Below are 20,268 nucleotides of genomic sequence, written 5' to 3' on the forward strand. Positions count from 1 at the left end.
AATTCTGGTAAATAATTGTGTATAATAGTGATAGTGCTGTTTTGAAGTGTTCTACTAGTGTGTTTTGATGTGTTTTTTTGGGGGGGTTTGCTGTATTTTTTCCCCACTGGTTTTATCTGTATTTTTCCTGGTTTGTATAGTTCATTGATAGTTCTATCTTAGCTGTGAATATTATATAAATGTATGTAAATTTTTATATACAGGGTGGGGAAGCAAAAATTACAATGAACATTTAGTTGTTTTTTTCTCAGCAGGCACTACGTCAGTTGTTTTGAAACCAAACATATATTGATGTCATAATCATACCTAACACTATTATCCATACCTTTTCAGAAACTTTTGCCCATATGAGTAATCAGGAAAGCAAACGTCAAAGAGTGTGTGATTTGCTGAATGCACTCGTCACACCAAAGGAGATTTCAAAAATAGTTGGAGTGTCCATAAAGACTGTTTAGAATGTAAAGAAGAGAATGACTATGAGCAAAACTATTACGAGAAAGTCTGGAAGATACTATTAAAGAAGAATGGGAGAAGTTGTCACCCGAATATTTGAGGAACACTTGCGCAAGTTTCAGGAAGTGTGTGAAGGCAGTTATTGAGAAAGAAGGAAGACACATAGAATAAAAACATTTTCTATTATGTCAGTTTTCTTGTGGCAAATAAATTCTCATGACTTTCAATAAACTAATTGGTCATACACTGTCTTTCAATCCCTGCCTCAAAATATTGTAAATTTTGCTTCCCCACCCTGTACAGTATGTGTAAATCTATATGCAGAACTGTCCAGGGTATAAATGGATACAGTGTCTGTATTAGAATCAGATGATGGATGTTTTTGTCAGTGAAATGAGAGGCTCTGTCTACAACTAGACAGCAAGTGAACACAGATTATCACAATGGATCAAAATGACTAGAAAGAACTAAAACCAAGAACATGGACACAGAATGATCTAGACCAGGGGTATCAAACTCATTTTAGTTCAGGGGCCACATACAGCCTAATATGATCTAAAGTGGGCTGGACCAGTCAAATAATATAAATAATAGGATAAGAACTGATAAATAATGTCAACTCCAATGTTTTCTCTATGTTTTTGAGTGAAAAAAGCAAAATTCCTTAATGAAAAGGTTTACATGTATGAACTGCACTTGAACATAATATCAACAAATATGAACAAACTGAAAATTCTTAAGAAAAATAATTGCAATTCTAACATAACAATATTATGCCTTAGTTTATACATGTACATCACAACTTGCAGATCAAGTGGATCTACAAATACACACAATATTGAGTAACAGGCAGAATATTGGTACAACTCCACATACTTAAGACATTTTTGTTCAGGTTATTCACATTTTTTGTAAAAGGCTAGTCTGTAAATATAAAAATTTGTGTAATTTTGCTGTTTTTACACTAAAACAAAGGAGAAAAAAAAATGGTTTTCATTATTCATAGGTTATTATGATAGTATTATGATAGTATTTTACTGGTCTGACCCACTTTAGATTGAGTTGACCTAAAATTATTTTAACATCCTTGATTGTTAATATCTTCAGTGTAATTTTTACATTTCACAAATTCATCCCAGGGGCCAGATTGGACCCTTTGATGGGCCAGAAATTGGCCCCCGGGTCGCATGTTTGACACCTGTGATCTAGACAAACTAAAATGTTTGAACACATGGAAAACAGTTGAAAGTTTACTTCTATCTCGTTAAAGTTTCATTATGCACATTTACAGTTGTTTTTCATAAATGTGATTTTTTTTTTTTTGCTATAACACACCATTTTAAGCAGTGTTTAGTTTATAAACAGAAATATTTTTCATTGTTTATTTTTTGCACTGAAACAAAGAGAAAATTTTGAAGCTGACATTATTTATAGGATATTATGTTATTATTTTACTGGTCTGACCCAACTGAGATCAAATTGGGCTAAACGTGGAACCTGAAAGAAAATGTGTTTGACATCCCTGCTGTAAAAGTATCAAGTATAAAACAGGAAAAAATGAGGAAAAAGTCTGTTGTGAATCATTGTAGAAACATGGAAGAATCTGTGAAAGACGGTTGTAAGGTGATTAAAACAGTGATGATGATGTTTTAATAATAACACACTAATGAAACCATACTTATGAGGATTATACACATTTCTTCCAGTATACTGCAGTAAAATGATAGTAAATACTTAAGTGGGATGTTAGTGCAACATATTAAGATCTTCTCAAAATTCTGTAAAATGAATAAATTTTCCAGAACTTTGCGGTGGAAACAAAAACCTTTTACTTGGGTGAATAAATTCCTGGAAGAGTTGGTGGAAAACAGGAATAAAGACTCCAAAATAAACATAAAAAAACTCAAGTATTCACCTTGATTTTCTTTATTTCCTCTTTTTTCATTACAAAAAAACACAATTTCCTCAAACTGCCCACATTCTTTATTATTCATCTTTTTCCGGGGGGGTGGGGAGGTGAAGTTGGTATCAAAAAGGAGATTCTGGTTCCAGATGCATTAAACCAACAGTAAATAACAAACGTGTCAGTGCTACTGTCAGTGGTTTATTACCAATATAAGCCCATTATCTTCTGTCACAAGGTGAAATGGGCCATAACAAAGAGGAATGTACAAAAACAAACACAGATTACCCAAACTCCATCAAAAAACCACAAATAAAAATCCTAGTTAGAAAACCGCGGTACGATGGACGATCAGAAATCGAATCTCACAGGACGATGAAGTGCAATGATCAGTAGCTCTACAGCCTCAGGACCATCTGGAGCTTTCTTCCATTTGGCGACGCAGACAAACTGTTTCAACGGTCAATTGGGTTCTTGAAGTCGCTGTGTCATTTTTTCCCAGTCTGGTTTAATGTATGGTAGAGATGACTCCTTGGAAACAAAAAAATAAAAATAAAAATGGATCTTCTTCAGTGTCTTCTTCACATTTCTTGTCCTTATTTTTTCTCATTTCTGTGGAAGAAACAGAAGAGTTGATTAGGTTCAACAGTCACTAGAGTTAATACAGGGTTTCTGCAGGTTTCAACGTCAACCTAAGACTTTGGAAGACTGTATGAACCTTTTCAAGACTTTAACCCTTTTCAAAACTTTTTAAGACTTTAAGTCTTTACAAGACATAAAGCCTTTTCAAAATGTAAGACTTTTTAAGACTTTTCAAGACTTTTTAAAAGACTAAGACTTTAAGCCTTTTAAAAACTTTTCAAGACTTTAAGCCTTTTCAAGACTTTTAAGCCTTTAAGTCTTTTTAAGACTTGAAAATTTTTAGGCCTTTTTAAGCCTTCAAGACTTTTTAAGCCTTTTTAAGACCTTTATGCCTTTTAAAGACATTTAAGCTTTTTAAGGGCTTCAGCCATTTTAAGACTTTCCGATCACCTCGTCGCACTGGGGACAGATTTTGATGATGTTCTTGATGTGAAAACATCAAGACGGGGTGACACTATTGTTTGCTTTTGACGTTTTTCGTCTGCTTTATGTTCTGACTTCCAGTGCAAATCATACACTTTTATACCCAGAGTTCCTCATTTCAATGTTTTATTGGCGCAGTCAGCTATATAGAATCTAAACTATATGGACAAAAGTATTGGGACACGTTGAATTCAGGTGTTTCTTTTCTTATATGGGTCTGGGATATGAGTTTGATACCCCTGTTCTATTGTAAAACAGTGGATTTTTTTTCATTGCAAGTGGTCAATAGAGGAATGGGAGGTTCTGAGTGGCAGCACCGTGTCCAGTTCTCTCATATCCATGATTCTGATAGAACCTTTATTACTGGATTTGAGGTTCTTTAAGGACCCACAGAAACCCTGTAGTACCAGATCACTCAGGTCATATAAAATGCTGATCATGCATTTAAATGTATGTGCATCCTTCCACAAGAAACACAATGTTATCTGGAAACAAGGCTGAAGATTTGGATAATGCACACTGGACATAGAACGTTATGGTACGACCAAAAAACACAATGGAGGGATTGGATTACCAAAGGGCTGCTATGGCTGTGGCTGGAAATGACCGTGGTGGGATGAGTGTGAGGCAAACCAGAGGGGAGGGGGCGGCAGGTACGACGGAACACTCGAAGTTAGAATGAGCCATGCATTCTGCAAGCCACCGTTATGGAAATGCAACTGTGGATGCAGTCTAATGAGGACGGGGCCTTACTTCAGCCTGGAAGCACCAACCACTCAACTGTTACAAACAACGGGGGCTTATCGGAGGCTCCTATACTTTGCCAACCTACTACTTTGCTCTGCGGCAATCCTGAAAGAGGAGTAAAGAGTAAAGGAGATAGAGGGGTTAAACAGAGTAAGGAGGTCGACAAGCAGGAGGAGAAGGAAACAAAGTCCTCAGAAGAAAATCAGCTCTAACACTCGTTAACCCTTTAACCCCTGACGTGTCTGTGGTGAGCGTTCTGAATGTATGATTTATTTAAAATATTCATTAGAATTCAACCGTTTGCTCTGTAGGAAAACTTTCAAAATATGCTGATACAATAGAGCTTGTTCATTCCATAGACATCTGAGCATGCTCAGTACAACCCCCACCACCTGTGGAATGGGGGGGGGGGGGGGGTAAAACACAGAGCAGTGAGCAATACAGACTCACTATAAAAGTAGACGGTTTGGCCTTTTTTTTTTTGAACACTTATTTTTTTTTACTGTTGTTTCCAGTGTTGCGGTGATTTTCCTTTTTTTTTTTTCTTTACTATGTTTTTACCAAGTTTTGACCATTTAACTGCTTTTTCAACCAGGTGTCAAAACGCAGCTGGACTGATTTATAAACAAAAGAGCCCAAAACAAAAGCTACTGGACCCTAATTCAAATCGTTGTTGTTCAGTGTGTGTTCCAGTTCAGTTCTTGTTCAACATCCTAAATCTCTTATTGATGCACATTCTTAGTTCCTTACTATTATTATTATTATTATTATTATCATCATCAGTGAAATTCTCACAACTCATGCACCTTTTTTCCTGAATCCTATATTGCCTGTATATATTATTAGTTGTTATACATAATTCTTATCTGTAGTATAGAGATAGCTTGTTGTATATATAAGTAGTTTTGTGGTACGTTAGTTGTATATGTATATTTAATTTTTATCTTGTAGCTTTCGTACATTGCATAAATTTTTCAGGAATTGTGTGATGTTTTTGCTGCCAAACCAGTTTTCATTGTTCCAGTGACAGTGACAAAGATCTATTCTATTCTATTCTATTCTATTCTTATTTTTTCTGGTATTCCAACCTGTTTTAACACCTAAAAACACAGTAAAGTAAAACCACTGAACAGATCTTGAAAGTAGAAGGATTCCTGAGGTAAAGGAACACAAGCAGCTTTTAAGACACTTCTACAGCCTGTTTCATTGAAACAACGTCTTGGGGGTTAAAGGGTTAATTGCAACATTCTGCGTAAGAATAAGACGACTCATCGGTTACTGAGAGGGAAAAGTGAATGACTACAAATGGATGTCTTCTGTCGGTGACTCCAAATGGCTCCGTGAGAGCTCTACATGTTGATGGTGTGAAGAAATTGTCCACTCGTCGTCGCTCTTACAGATCGTACAGGAGTTTGTCTCCTGATCTGAGGAGGCCCCAGCTCTCCTTATCGGGCCTCTGGGGACCCGAGGATGAGCTACACATTAACAACCAGCTTCTACAGATCTACAGAGGGGCCTCATCATCTGGGGAAGGGCTAGGCTGGTCTAGGACTCTTGAGGAAAGCGTCTGAGCCGGTGATCATCAGGACACGTACCTCTTCACTGCTTTCTGGGCCAACATGCGGTTCCCGGCCAGGAAGGTGACGCCGCCGACGAGGGCCAGGTATTTGAGGGTCTGGAACATGTTCAGGTGGGTCCAGTAGACGTACATGAGGCCGAGCATAGCTGAAGGGAAACACAGGGCGATTAAAAGACCCATCTGACACGACTGGAAGTAATTTAATGTAATGAAGAACCTAAATTTAACAGATTACAGACACATGAAGGCTGATAATCTGAGGATTGTTATTATTATATGGATTATTATTTTCACTGTGTTAGTGAGAGAAAGCAGGCGATGTATTAACTAAAATCTAAACATATTCAGATCAACATTTTCTTTAAGTTTGAGGGAGATTTTGTCAAGAAAATATGAGGCTTATCTAAAAGGGAGTGGATTTTTAACCCTGCAAATGTGAGTTATGTGCAATAATCTTCTGTTCTGCGATGACAATGCAATATTTATTCAACATTTATCAAAACATAAATGCACTATTTTTATATATACATGGGTTCATAGATGCACATACTGTTAATATTGTGTCTATTCATATTTTATTTATTTATTTTTATACTACTTAGCTCTATTCTTGTCTTTTGTAAAATGTGATATTCTATTTTTGGCTATTCCATTCTATTCTTACAACTCTAGAAGGAGAATTTAGAGCAGTAAAAGGCCAATGGAGCAATCTAATTAATTAATGAACACCTTTGACTCATGCTCAGTCCAACAGTTTTCCACCTTCTGATAAAGTTTAAGTAATAAATACCTAAATAAATACATAAATCTGTATTGGTCATGAATAAATTTGACACTAATGATGAAACTAACTGTGAAAATCAGTTTGTTTTTTATTTTATGAGGTTATTTTTCAACAAAGAGTTTATTTACTTTGCATCACCACCAAAAAATAAGCAAGACATTCACACATTACTGACAAAAAGTGACAATGAATGAACATAAATTTAAGTGCAATCACATGTTCAAAGATTTCATTACTGATAATAATGAATAACCAGAATAGTGGACTATTTAGCTGAAACACACTTCAGTATCAGATCAACACAAGCCTAACAACAACTACATTAAAATAAGTTGTACAGTGATACTAGTTTATAGTGTTTCTTTGGTAAAATTGCTTTTCCATTATGATCAAATTTACCATACACTGATTCATTTCTTTTCTGAAGCTGCTCTTCCTACTAATCTGAGTTAAATCATGGTAGGAGGTTGTTCCACATTGGTACAAGTGTAAACAGTAGAATTTTCTTCAGTTTTCTTCTGGTTTTGGTAACATGTAACATGAAATAATAATGTAATAAAATGTAACATGAAATAATAAATACTAATAATAAAAGAACCAACAATAAGGGTTGAAGCAAATTCATACAAGTGGTTAGTAAATGGTCCTATTGGTGCCAAAACAGCTAATTAGTCATTGTTTTATAGTATTTGTGACCCTTATAATTAACAAATCCATGCACAAAACATAGAATTAGCCATGATTTCAGCAGAAACAGAAATTGAGGGAGAAAAAGTTAAGAAATACTAATATTTTCACTTCACTTTGAGATTTCAGAAGCGGCACCCTGCAAAAATTATCAATTTAAAACAAAGGACTAAGTTATTTATTACTTATGTAATTACTTATTTGCTTGTTTGAGTTTTTTTTTTGTGCTTATTTCCTCTTTTATTGACTGTATATTCCTACAATGAGTCTCTTGTAATTAATGTTTTTTTTTTACTTTGTATGTATCTTTCTTTCCTTTTTCAGTTTACATGTGAAACTCCATGTGACTTTGCTTTTTATGGGTCTGATATTTGTTCTATTTGCCTGTTCATACATCATTGAAAAAGAATAAAAAAAACAAAAAAAGCGGCTGTTGACGACATCAGTTTGTCTTTGTCAGACCAAATGGAGTTTGTTTGTCAAGTTGATCGGCTCCTGATGTTGGTAAATTAAATTAAAAAGAAATCCGACAAAAGAAACCTTTCATATAAAGATGGTTTGTGTGGAATTTCATGAATAATGCATCAATGGAAATGAGTTTAATTATGCGCGTCGTCACCTTCAGTCATTACGGTGAATCACTTCAACAGCAGATGAATAACCCAAGAGGCTGTGAACATAAATAATCATCTGATCTGCACATGTGCAGACTCACACTCACCTGCGTGTCCTACATGGAACAGAATGGTGCTCGGAGAGAAGCTGAAGTTGGAGATGTTGGCTCCTAGCTTCAACCACTACACAGGAGAGGCCAAATAAAAGACAATGTTATTTTCATCCCCTGCAAGAGCTCGGAACAAAAGGCCTGAAAAACTGTTTACCGTTGAACACACAATGCTCTGATGAGTCCACCGCCACAATAACTATTACTCAGCTCTGCAAATGCCATGAAAACAAAATGCAGCGTACATCTTTTGTGGTTTGGAATTAAAACGGTCATTGTAATCACGTAACACCGGAGCCTCGTGTACTGTAGTGAAGAGCTGTTCCATGAAAAAATATACAGTCGACTGTGGCTCAGAATGAATAACATGACCGACGGTTTTATTGGAACAGATTGAAGGTGGAGCTCAGAGAATGTCCAAACATCAGCCAGTTTAAAAAGGCGGTTAACGCCATGGTTTATAGACGGTAGAAAACTGGACTTTACTGTGTTTTTTGTTTGGTCATTTGTTTGAGACAGTTTCTTTCCAAGAGCTGTCACCACATTTAACTGCAGAGAGTCATAACTGTAGTGTTTCTTTCTGTTCAATCACTTCCCTCAATATCTCCTCATGCAATCACTTCTAATAATGTGCAATAACCCTGCAGAATGTGAATTATGTGCAATAAGTTGTGCAATAATCCTTTGTTCTTACAATAACAATGCAGTATTTTATTCAATATTTATTCACATACAAATTCTCTACTTTAATAGATTTTCATAGATATACATACTTTTAATATTGCTAATATTCATAGAAATACTGTTAATACTGCTATTATATATTGGCACAATATTGTATCAATTCATATTTTATGTCTATTTTTATTGTTTTATTTTGCGTTAGTTCTATTCTTACTTTACTTTTGGTAAATTTTATTTTCTATTTTATTATTTTACTTTTTAGTTTTCTCGTCATTCTATTGTTGTATATCTGGTTGCCATTTTTGTACTCTTTAATAATTTTTTGTTGTTTATTGATTTTGTGTTGCCTTCAAGAATATATTCATATATTTCGTTTTTGTATGTCAATAGACTACAATAGACTTTGTCATTACACAGGATGTGCATTGAAATTACAGGTGGTCTCTACCAGCGACAGTTCACTATGCAACTATATATAACACAATAAAACACAGACATATACACACACACACATATATATTTTAATTATATATATAGTGCAATAGAAATATGTGCAAATATATCAGCGTACACACACGAGGTACATGTTCCAAGAGAAGTTACTGTATATAATATATAATATAGATGTGTACGTAAATATATGTATTTTGTGAAAATAACAATTGGGGTTAACAATTTACAAAAAGATCGAAAGGAAAAGGGTTTTTGTGCAGCCTTATGCTGATATGAAGATAAATGATGAACTGTTGTGTGGAGAAGAGGTGGATTAAATAAGTTACACATCCTCCCAATCATTTAGTCATTATATGTTGTTTTCAAGAAAATATGTAAGTTTTCATGTTTTCCTGAAATCCGATTTATTTCAATGCACTAAGGGACAATTATTTAATTTGCTTTGTTGCATATTTGGAATAAATTGGAAATGAAAGGACTTTACCCTTAAATACAATGTTTTCCAAGTAGCCAGGTCAGTTAGTGCAAACACAAAAACAGACATTATTTTCATAGATGACATTCTTACCAGGATAAGGAGGAGCAGGAATGGAGAGAGGATGAGTGCAGTGAAGGTGTTGGAAACCACAGTGGGAGGTTTCTTCTCTGGTTCTCTGAATAAATGCTGCAAAGACAAACAGACGCTTTAGTTTCTAACCTTTAGTAGAGACTGTGACTAAAGTCCTGTTGAGGTGGTTTTGTGCATACTGATAAAAGCTGAACTGAGTACATTTGTCTGCTGCTTTGGTTTCTGTCCTCTCCACTGAAAACTAATTATGTCCAGATGTACTGATTAGAGCATTTGTGATAAACCGACCGATTAAAGCGGTGCCTCTGTGCTTTAACTCTGTTCAAGGCCATAAGACTCTATTCATAAAAACAGTCATTTTATTTCACAGAACTACTGCACCGATGTGTTTGTTAGTTTGGCTCTAAATTCATGTGTTCAAAAACAAAGACAACATTACTGTTTTTATGGAGAATCTAGTGCAGGGGTGACAAACTCATTTTAGTTCAGGGGCCACATTCAGACCAATTTAATCTTAAGTGGATCAGACCAGTAAAATAAAAGCATAAACACCTAAAAATAATGAGAACTCCAAATTTTGTCTGTTTTGGTACAAAAAAAGTTAAGTTATGAAAATGTTCATACATAAACTATCCGCTCACAAAATACTTGTGAAAACCTCAAAAAAAATTTCTTGAGAAAAATAAGTACAATTTTAACAATGTTATGCCACAATTTATCATTTATACATGTGCATTAGAAATCATACCTGCAAAGGCACAAAAGATTTAGTAACAGGCAGAATATTGTTAAAATTCCACTTATTTCTCTTATGACATTTCATGTTTATCATATTTCAGGTTATTCACACTTATTGTAAAGGATAGTTTGTAAATGTAAACTTTTTAAAGTAATTTTACATTTTTGCACTAAAACAAATACAAAATTTTGGAGCTGACATTATTTATAGGTTATTATGATAGCACTGACTCAGTTGACCCGTGGGGAACCATGAGTTCTACATGTGGTAGTTTTGATGCTGGGGAGAGCCGACTTTTGGGAAAAGATGTTAGTCTATATTTTCTGAGTACTGACATAAAAATTGTTTAGTAAATCATTCTTTACAATTTAAACGACAATTAACATATTAATACCGATATCTAGGGACTGAAGTTGGTAAATGCATCGTTCCTGTTTTTAACTTCATCTCCCATCACGCAGCATGATACTGCGCTTCACGTCAACTGTCATGGCCATAGCAACGTGATTGTAAGGCTATTGTATTCCAAAATTACTAATATCTCCCAAAATATTGGTCCTATCAACTTGCTGAGATACTGAATATGGATATGGAACTATTCCTCAACTGTAGGTACCAAATTGGCCTTTTAAAAACATCTCAATTTGTCAGAACCACGCAGAAACACACACACACACACACGCTCTGAGACCTTCCAGTAATATGATATCGATTATGGTATAGATTTTTCTTGTCTGATCAACTTCAGATCATATTGGTCTGTATGTCAAACCTGAACTAAGATGAATTTGACATCACTGATTATTATTATATCCAGTGTAATTTTTGCATTTCACAAATTCATCCCACAGGCCAGATTGGACCCCTTAGGTTTTGTCCCACAGGATGAATGTTTGATCAATCAAGGATTATTTTCACAGTATGTCTGGTGGGTAAAGGATCTGAATTCTTCTCCCACTGACATGGTCATATATGAAACATGTCAAACAGAGACTCTTATAATTACCTGGATTTCTGGTTTGGGGACGTACAGAGTCTTGGGCTGAACCATCGCTGGAGCCTCTTCATCCACAAACTTCAGAACAACGTCCGCCTTTCAACAGACAAGAAGTCAGTCTAAACCTCACACTGTTTAAACATGTTTTGGTGACATTCACAACACTCACCACATTCCACAGGATGGGATTCTCCAAGGTGGCGTCGCCAACGATCAGGTAAAGAGAGTAGGTCCCAGAGATGGAGTCGAACTCGGACTTTCGCTCTGCTGTGTCCAACTCAAACTTGTACAGGTTCTTACTGTCGGGCTCAGCCACAAACACAACCTCCTGGCCGGTTTTCTGGTTGTGCAAGCGGACAAAAGTCTGCAGAAGAAATAAACACAAAAATTTGTGTTTGAGGTCTGGGTATCGGTCAGAAAGATCTTAGATCCTTGGTTTTGACACTGATGCTTCAGCTACATTTCAAATATTCAACACAAATACTGATTATTTCTGATCTAGACATTTAAACAGTGAGTTTAGCATTCTGGCATTTAACCATGGATTTTGATTATTGATATTATTTAACCATATATTACTATACAGTTTCAAAACATACAAACTAAAACTGTTTATCACAGGTTGAGGTTGTCTGTGAACATAAGATCATTAGCAAAAATTAAGAAAAGCTGTAAGGCATCTACTGAAATTGACGAGTCATACTCTACAGGTTAGAATTTAAGTTCAACATCAACATTTTTCAGTTTTAGAGATGACAAATGACATGATACATTTTTCCAGCTAAAAGAATTTAGATACCCAGGCATTGGTTTCGACTCTTAGCTTTCAATCTTTTTAAAACCCGTTCAAAAATTTGCAAAATTGCAAAAATTGAGAGAAAGGCACATGTAAAGAACATGTATATCAAATTTGAAAAGAATCAGGTGAATGGTGTTCAAGAAATCAGTTGGACAAAAATCTCAGATACTATGCTATAACAAATCCTTTGCTATAGTATAGTATTTAATTTATTATAGAATAGTATATTATTTGTTATCATATATCATTTATTATAGTATATCACTTATTATAATAGTATTTTTTAAAATGTATTTATTTATTTATTTATATCTCTGGCCCCCTTTTTAATAAATAAATAATAACTACAACATAATAATTAATAATAAATAACTACATACAATAAATAACTACATTTAGAAGTATCTTACCCTGTATCTGTGCAATATCAATACAAATATCTGTTCAATAACAACAAAACATGGAACATTTCAGTATGTCAATGAACACTACTTGTAAAATTTTTATAAAATGAAGAATTTTTTGTACTCTGTAGCATCTAAGAGATTCAGACAAATTTGGATAAAGTTGGCCTAATTGAGGGGTCATTTTATTTGGCTCAGTAACACAATAAGTGGACGCTGAAACACCTCGGTTAAGAAATATGAGCTCTTCTCCAGCCTTGATGACAAACCTGGTGAGGTGTTAGCTCCACTCCAGTGTTGACGTCAACCAGCTGGAAGGACATCGCAAAGTTCAGGTGGCTGTCGGCTGTGAAGGAGCTCTTTGCTTTAGAAGGATAGTCCACTCTGCATCATTTACAGGGAGAAAAAACATTAATATTCCTCTGCCAAGGTTTCAAGAGGCTGAACAAAGAACAGGCCATGTCAAACTTGTGTCTTCACCTGGTGGTGGTCTTCGTCCCAATGCTCTGGTCCTTATCCACTACAGCCAGGTCCATGTTGGTGACGGCCACCTCAGTCGACACCTTCACTTTCAGCTGCAGGAAACACAACAATACAACAGGTTATATGGACTGGCCGAAGGTGGTTTAGGATAGACAGCAGCTACACATCTTCCATGGCAATTGCAGTGGAACACATTATGCTTATGGTTAACCCTTTAACCCCTGAGCCATGATTCCAGGTAAAGGTGCTGCTGTGAATTGTCATCTGTCAGGTTCATAAAAGCTGCTGTGAGTATCTGCTTGTGTTCCTTTTCTTCAGTGGTTTTGTTTTACTGTGTGTTTTAGGGTCAAAACAGGGTGGAATAACAGAAAAAGACAAAGAGAGGAACTGAAGTTTGACAGGTTTTGACTAAATAAGGCACTCAGAATGTACATCAATAAGAGAGTTAGGATGTTGAACATGAACTGTGAACTGGAACACACTGAGCAACAACAAGGATTTGAATTTGGGCCCAGTAGTTTTTGTTTTGGCTCTTAATAAAACAGTCCAGCATTTTGACACCTGGATGAACTCCATAAAGCAGTTCTGCAGTCAATACTCAGTAAAAACACAGTAAAAAAAAAAGAAGTAAAAAAAAAAAGCCCAAACCGTCTATTTTTTGCTCAGATATCTATGGAAAGAACAAAGTCTATTCTATCAGCACGTTTTGAATTTTTTCCTATTGAGCAAACAGTTGCATTTTTATGAATATTTCAAATAAATCGTCCATTCAGAACGCTCACTACAAACACGTCAGGGGTTACGGGGTTAATATGTAACCACTGAGGCTCTGGGTAACACATATAAGATGACTGACTCATTCTGCTTCAACTTTGGCTCCAAAAACACAGAAACTTACCTCAACATGGTTAGCAACCAATCGGCTGTCCCCGGTCACTGCAACGGTGAACTGATAATATCCACTGGCAGGCTGGTTAGACATGAAGTTCAGTTCAAAGACACCACTGAAACACAGGAAAAATGAGAATCATTCAGTAAAAAACAAGAATTATGAAAATGGTGTATATAAAATAAAATCTATCTATAACCCAAAATGAAAATGAAAGGTGCACAAATATCCCCTCATCTCATCCATTTTAGAAGATGACAGACTGTCTTCGACACATCCATGCTTTTTCCTGTTCTGTTTCAGACTCAGAGATAATGAGGACATGGTCCAACTACATGAAATCAGCCCGGTTCTGACCAGAACCAGCTGATGTCATGTGCCTTTTCATGTTGGCAACAGCAAATGGATGTTGGAAAGGACAGTGGATTGTTTTATCTCATGTAGTGTGACATAGTGGCCAACAACAAGCGGCGCATCTGGGATGCCTCCTGACGTCCTGACAGAAAGATTAGCATGTTTGAATTGTACTTGATGAGTTCAGACACTTGTACTACGTTGACCAATAGGAGCAGAGACCAGTATTATTTTTACCTACAGTTCTCCATGTCTGACGAAAGAAGGCAAAACCCAAACCAACCAGCATTGAAGAGAACGGAAGCATCAAACAAACTGTTACAGATGTCAGTCTAAATATAGATACAGGTTATGAATTGTGCCTATAATGATTAAAGTTATATAATAATAATATAACATGGAGTGTGTGTGTGTGTGTGTGTGTATTTACAGCTTTTTAAATTTTTCTTTTTGTTGTATTGATAATTCCTTCCATGCTACTATTTATTTTACTTGAATGGAGCAACTGTAAGACCCACTAATTTCCCCCTGGGCTTAAAATAAGCATTCTGATTGTGATGATACGTACTCATTAAGAGTGAAAGGTGCCTTGCTGAGAATGACGCTTTTGGAGGCCACAGCGTATGCAGACTCCACCAGAACCTTTGCTGAGGCCAGGGGTTGAGACATAACATCAGTAACAAGGAGCTGTGAATCAGACAAAAACACAGTGTTACTACGAGGCCAGTCACATCCTTTACCCAGGACAGTGAATGGGTTTATATCCCACATGTACCTGCAGCGTCGGCTGGCTGTGGGACACTGTGGCCGGACCCTGAGCGCTCACAACCACCGGAACGTGGAAGCGGTTGCTGGAGAGAGCGGCGGCGGCACTGGCCACGCTGAAGGCCTCGGCCAGGGAGTCCCAGGACTTCTTGCTGAAGATGGAGTTCACCAGCTGGATGACTTGATCCTGAGGGAGCAGAGAGTGTCCTCCATCACACACACAGCCACAAACACATGTACAGATACACTTAGATCCTCTTCTCCGCTATTCACACCCAGGCATATACATGTTACTGACTCTCCTTCTCTGGAGTCTGTGTTTTATGTCCTCACACGTTTTCCCTGGATCATCTCTGGACCTGCTGCTGTGGTCCTGTTCCTCCTGTCTGTCCTCCTCTCTGCTCCTCCTCCCGTCTGTCCTCCTCTCCTCTTCCTATCTGTCCTCTTCTCCGCTCCTCCTCCTGTCTGTCCTCCTCTCTGCTTCTCCTTCTGTCTGACCTCCTGTCTGCTCCTCCTTTTGTCTGCCCTCCTCTCTGCTCCTCCTCTCTGCTCCTCCTCCTGTCTGACCTTCTGTCTCCTCCTCCTTCTGTCTGACCTCCTGTTCCTGTCTGCTCCTCCTTCTGTCAGACCTCCTGCCTGCTCCTCCTTCTGTCTGTCCTCCTGTCTGCTCCTCCTCTTCTCTCCTCCTCCATCATCATTATTCATTTGTCCATATAGTTGTGATAGTGTTTACTATATAGTTACATAGATAGCAGAGGTTTCTATTAGTGGTACTAACAGCTGCAGTAGTAGTATAACCACTGTTAGTACTTATATTTGGAGTAGTAATATTAACAGTTATGGGTATTAGTACAAGTTATTGTTAGTTACACTAGTCTTATATTAGTAATAGACTGTGAATTGGCTTAGGAGTCTGGTTTCGACCAGCTCTAAATGTAAAGTGTCATGAGATAAATTTTGTTATGATGTGGCGCTCTATAAATAAAATTTGATTGATGCATTGACCTGAAATCCTGTGACAGATATAGCTCGTACCTCTTTAAGGGGGGGCTCCATATCCACATGATCGGACAGAGCATAGGCAGCGGTCACAAACATGGCAGTGGCCTCGAGTCCCTCCTCAAACTGAAGGTAGATGCCACCGAGATCATCTAAACGAGCAGTCAGATCCTGAGGGAACAAAGACCAATGATGTGGATCAGTGAGTCTATTTACATGGATATAAAACTACAGTAACGGGGAGTAATCAGATACTTGTAATAATCAGATCTGAGGCGTTTACAGGCACTTCTGAAATGCAATAATCGATAAACCCTGATCAAGATGCTACAGTCCATTATGGGATTTGATATGTTTTTATCTGCTGTACTGTGTTGTTGAACGTGTTGGGGTGTTTTTAATGCCTGGGTTTGGTTTTTAAACTCTGTCCAACAGCCATGACGAAAGAGAAATTTTAGTGTTTACCTGGAACAAAATTATCTATTCTACTCTACTCTACTCTATTCACATTTGACTATGTAACTTCCATTTTCTACCATTTTAATTGTTTTTACACATGATCAGATGTAAAAGTACAAAATAAATCAGATAAACCTGTATGCAGGAATACATCAGAGTATTGGGGACAAATACAGGTGTGCTAATGTGATTTATTATAATTAGATTCCTGCTGTTATCTGATAAAACAGATCAGATTATGCTGTTTGCATGATCAATAATAATCTGATAACTCCAGAAATCAGATAATGAGCAGAGTATTAGTGTGCATGTAAGCGGACTCATTGCTGAAATATCAGCATCCAGTGTTTCCTGTTCTAGGACTGACTCTCATATTAAAGGATCAATACCTAAACTTAGTAATTTAGAGTAAATGTGTGTTTTATCGTCAAAAGGGGAAACAGTAGAATGTAACTGTACCATCATCAGTGTCTAGAGACTACTTTTCCTTCTGTCTGTTGTAGTCATGTGAACTATGGCTCTACTTCTTTGAGTACAGATCAAAGTAATCAAAATAAAAATTATAAATACTAAATCACAGAGATAATTATTAAGGTTGCTATTAACACAGAGAAAAAAACAACTTATATTAAAAATAATTAAATTAAAGTAGAAGAAAATATTTACAATCTACAATTTTACGATGAATGGAGAGAACTTAGCTGATCAAACCAATGGACTTTATTTCATTCAAACAACTACATAAAGCAGGTTTATTCAAATTCAGGCAAATGCAGCAACAAAGTAAGTTTAAAAAAAAAAAAATTAAAGCCATGATGAATGCCTTTATAACAATTGAGATGAGTTCAGTTTGGAGTGAAATTAGTTTTTTTTTTAGATTATCTTTGAGTCACATAGTTTATTATTCACAGATGTCTAATTATGTAATGATTTTTATTGCCAATATCGAAGATTTAATTATATTTATGTGTCAATGTTAAATGATGTATTTTTAAGTATCTACATACAAAGAATCATACCAGTGTGTGTAAAAAACCAGAATGTGTTTTCAGTGGTTGTAGTCAGAAATTAAACCAGCGGTATCAAACATCATTAGTAAAAACTATTAAAAACTAAAATGTAAAGAAGAAATCTGTCTGTCTGCAAAAGAATTTACCGCCTATAAAAGAGAAGACAAGGACACAGCACCACCTGGTGGATGTTAAAGTGCTCACCTCTATTTCCTCCAGTATTCCTCCAAGTTCTGCTTGTTGGGACAGACGGGCTGCAGTCTGCAAAGCCAAGGTGATGCTGCACAAAGACACAACATACTGTATGAGCCTGGAAAATTCATGAACACAGCAGGACTCACCATACAGAATATTAATGCACCTCCCAAGAACCCGACTTACGCCATGACATTATCCTCCTTGTTGATGCGAGCTGTCAAAGCACCTACAACTTCCTGCGATGTTAGAGGAAGCCCCAGAGAACTAAGCGCACTCACAGCCCGATGGATCTGAGTCATGGTTGAATCTTCACTAACCGCTGCCAGGAGGATGTCGCGGGTTTCGTTGGACACGGGAATCTAAGATGTTACACAAAAGATTATGTCGACTGTTTGGTAGCTGGTGTTCAAGATTCAAAGTGGCTATTGTCATATGCACATGACGAAACATGTTCCCTGTACAATGACATTTTTGCTTTGCTGTTCACAGAATGTATAAATAGATTAAATATAAAACGATTAAAAAATAACATAACTGGAAATGATTCCTGGCTGTGGGCATCAAACTGTTTAACTCCACCTCATAACCACATAATTATAATTACACAAAGCAATATTTTTGCACGCTTATTATGTATATTTCTTTAATTATCATATTGATAATATATTGTCTAGTACATATTGCACAAATTTCTGTTCTAATTTTGTGTCTTAATAGTGTATTAATATGCATATTTGGTGTGTGTGTATATAAATATGTTTGTATATTTAGAGCTTTATACTGTATATGTATATGTATTTATATATTTTTACTTTTTGCTGTACTACTTTTTATTGTACTTGAATGAAGCAACTGTAACATCCAATAATTTCCACCTGGGATTAATAAAGTATTCTGATGCTGGCAATTCTGACATTGTGTGATAAGTGCAGCTGATATTAGACTTTTTGATAATTCCATGACCTGATTCCAACAAAATTACTGAAATGACAGCACAGCCTATTGAAAGACAATGTAATGATGCAGTCAATATTGGGATTTGACTTGACTTGCTTAGTTGTCAAGGAAAATTCAGATTACCTATTTAGAAATGTCACGTGAAATGTACAAAATTAAATTAACAGAAGAAAAAATACACAAAAATATTCTTCTGTTGCTATTTTTGTTTCATTTGTTGTTTGCTACTGGTTATTTTGATATCTATTCTGTTCTTCAATTCACTGATGTTCTTTTAATGTTGTTGTTACAGTTTTGTTTTTGCTTGTTTGTTTCCATTTCAGGGTCTGTATCAGTGTTTGTTTGTGTATAACCTTGTCCTGTTCTCCCATTAGGTATCCATACAGTACTAAAACAATTAAATCAACCAATAGGGGGCATTGATCTAAAGTTCAAAACCTTCTTAGGTCAAGCAACGTGTGGCTGTGAAGGTTTACAACTGCATGCATTAAATAAGGATAAACCAACAGAAAGGGCAGGTGTGTCTCATACCTCACATCCTGAAATGGCCTGACTGGTCTCAGCAGCAAAGAAGAGAGAGTCAACACTAGTGGGATCGAGCTGGGATTTGAGGAACTGGCATACATCCTACAAATACATCACATTAGGTTATCAGACAGGAGACACTATAAAAATATGACAAGTTTACACAGTTTTCAACATAATAGGCGACGCAGCTTTAAGAACTTGTCGTCAATGACATGATATGACCTATATTTGAACATGATTTATTACATTGTGATCAGGAACATTTGCTCCGAGCTTGGTCAATCCAACAACGGAGTAGTATGCAGACTCCAGACTGGAAAACTCTTGGCCCAGGAGGGTCTGGAGCCGGGCCACATCCGACAGGGAAAGGTAATGCGCCGGTGTGAGTGCCTGAACCCCCGCAAGAGTCAGGCTGACGAGGAGGAAGAACCCGAGCAACCCTGCAGACAAACGACCAAGCAAGGATTAACCTCCCAGTTCGACGAAGAGTGTATTTAACACCAAAGACATACAATATTTTAGATTCCGGTGTTGTTTCTTGCTTTACGGTGCACATTCATTCATTGTATTAGCAGTCATTCGTTTATTAGCTGCGAGGCTGCTAGCTAACGTCAGTAGGAAGAAGCACATTTCATGCACCGTGTAACACGCGTTCACAATTTATACAACAGGCAATTACATAGTAGCACATAATGCGTCATTTTATGAATAAATAATATACATTTAAAGCATTATGTTTGACATTTCACGGATAAATTTACTCACTGGACCGGTCCATGTCTTCAGTCTAATGCAGCGTCACCAAAACCGACGTTTGCTTCCGGTGTCTCGAGACACATTACGTCAAAAGAAGTATGGTTTCCGGTTGGTCACTTAAAGTCTCAAAATAAGAGCATATTTTCAAATGTATTATTATTATTATTATTATTATTATTATTATTATTATTATTATTATTATTATTATTATTATTGTTGTTGTTGTTGTTGTTGATGTTGTTGCTGTTAGTAGTAGCAGTAATCAAAGCAGACAGAAACAAGCA

At 36.4% G+C, this 20,268-nt stretch overlaps 1 protein-coding gene across 2 annotated transcripts; it reads right to left on the minus strand.

Annotated features, from left to right (window-relative positions):
• Positions 1-2,363: 2,363 nt before the first annotated feature.
• rpn2 (ribophorin II) lies at positions 2,364-20,060 on the minus strand. 2 transcript variants are annotated; one of them, XM_030134249.1, is made up of 18 exons: positions 19,994-20,060; positions 19,475-19,668; positions 19,232-19,327; positions 17,927-18,102; positions 17,750-17,825; positions 16,113-16,247; positions 15,088-15,264; positions 14,881-14,999; positions 13,968-14,073; positions 13,067-13,161; positions 12,856-12,970; positions 11,553-11,747; positions 11,393-11,479; positions 9,648-9,743; positions 7,940-8,015; positions 5,764-5,893; positions 4,175-4,273; positions 2,364-2,968 (listed from the first exon to the last, which is right to left on the minus strand). In XM_030134249.1, exons 1-17 carry the CDS (start codon positions 20,004-20,006, stop codon positions 4,222-4,224), a joined length of 1,938 nt encoding a protein of 645 aa, XP_029990109.1. In that variant the 5' UTR covers positions 20,007-20,060; the 3' UTR covers positions 2,364-2,968; positions 4,175-4,221. The 2 variants fall into 2 exon arrangements, with proteins under 2 accessions (XP_029990109.1, XP_029990110.1); XM_030134250.1 differs by lacking the exon at positions 4,175-4,273.
• Positions 20,061-20,268: the final 208 nt, after the last annotated feature.

This window comes from Sphaeramia orbicularis, chromosome 5, assembly GCF_902148855.1.
Source record: "Sphaeramia orbicularis chromosome 5, fSphaOr1.1, whole genome shotgun sequence".
Lineage (NCBI taxonomy): Eukaryota > Metazoa > Chordata > Actinopteri > Kurtiformes > Apogonidae > Sphaeramia > Sphaeramia orbicularis.

What these genes read in the sequence shown, in the direction of transcription:
- rpn2 (XM_030134249.1), bottom strand. An exon ending in GAATACTGGAGGAAATAGAG is followed by an intron (nt 16,248 to 17,749) that starts GTGAGCACTTTA and finishes TTGTTCCCTCAG; the next exon opens with GATCTGACTGCTCGTTTAGA. An exon ending in TCCCCAAACCAGAAATCCAG is followed by an intron (nt 9,744 to 11,392) that starts GTAATTATAAGA and finishes TTGTCTTTGCAG; the next exon opens with CATTTATTCAGAGAACCAGA.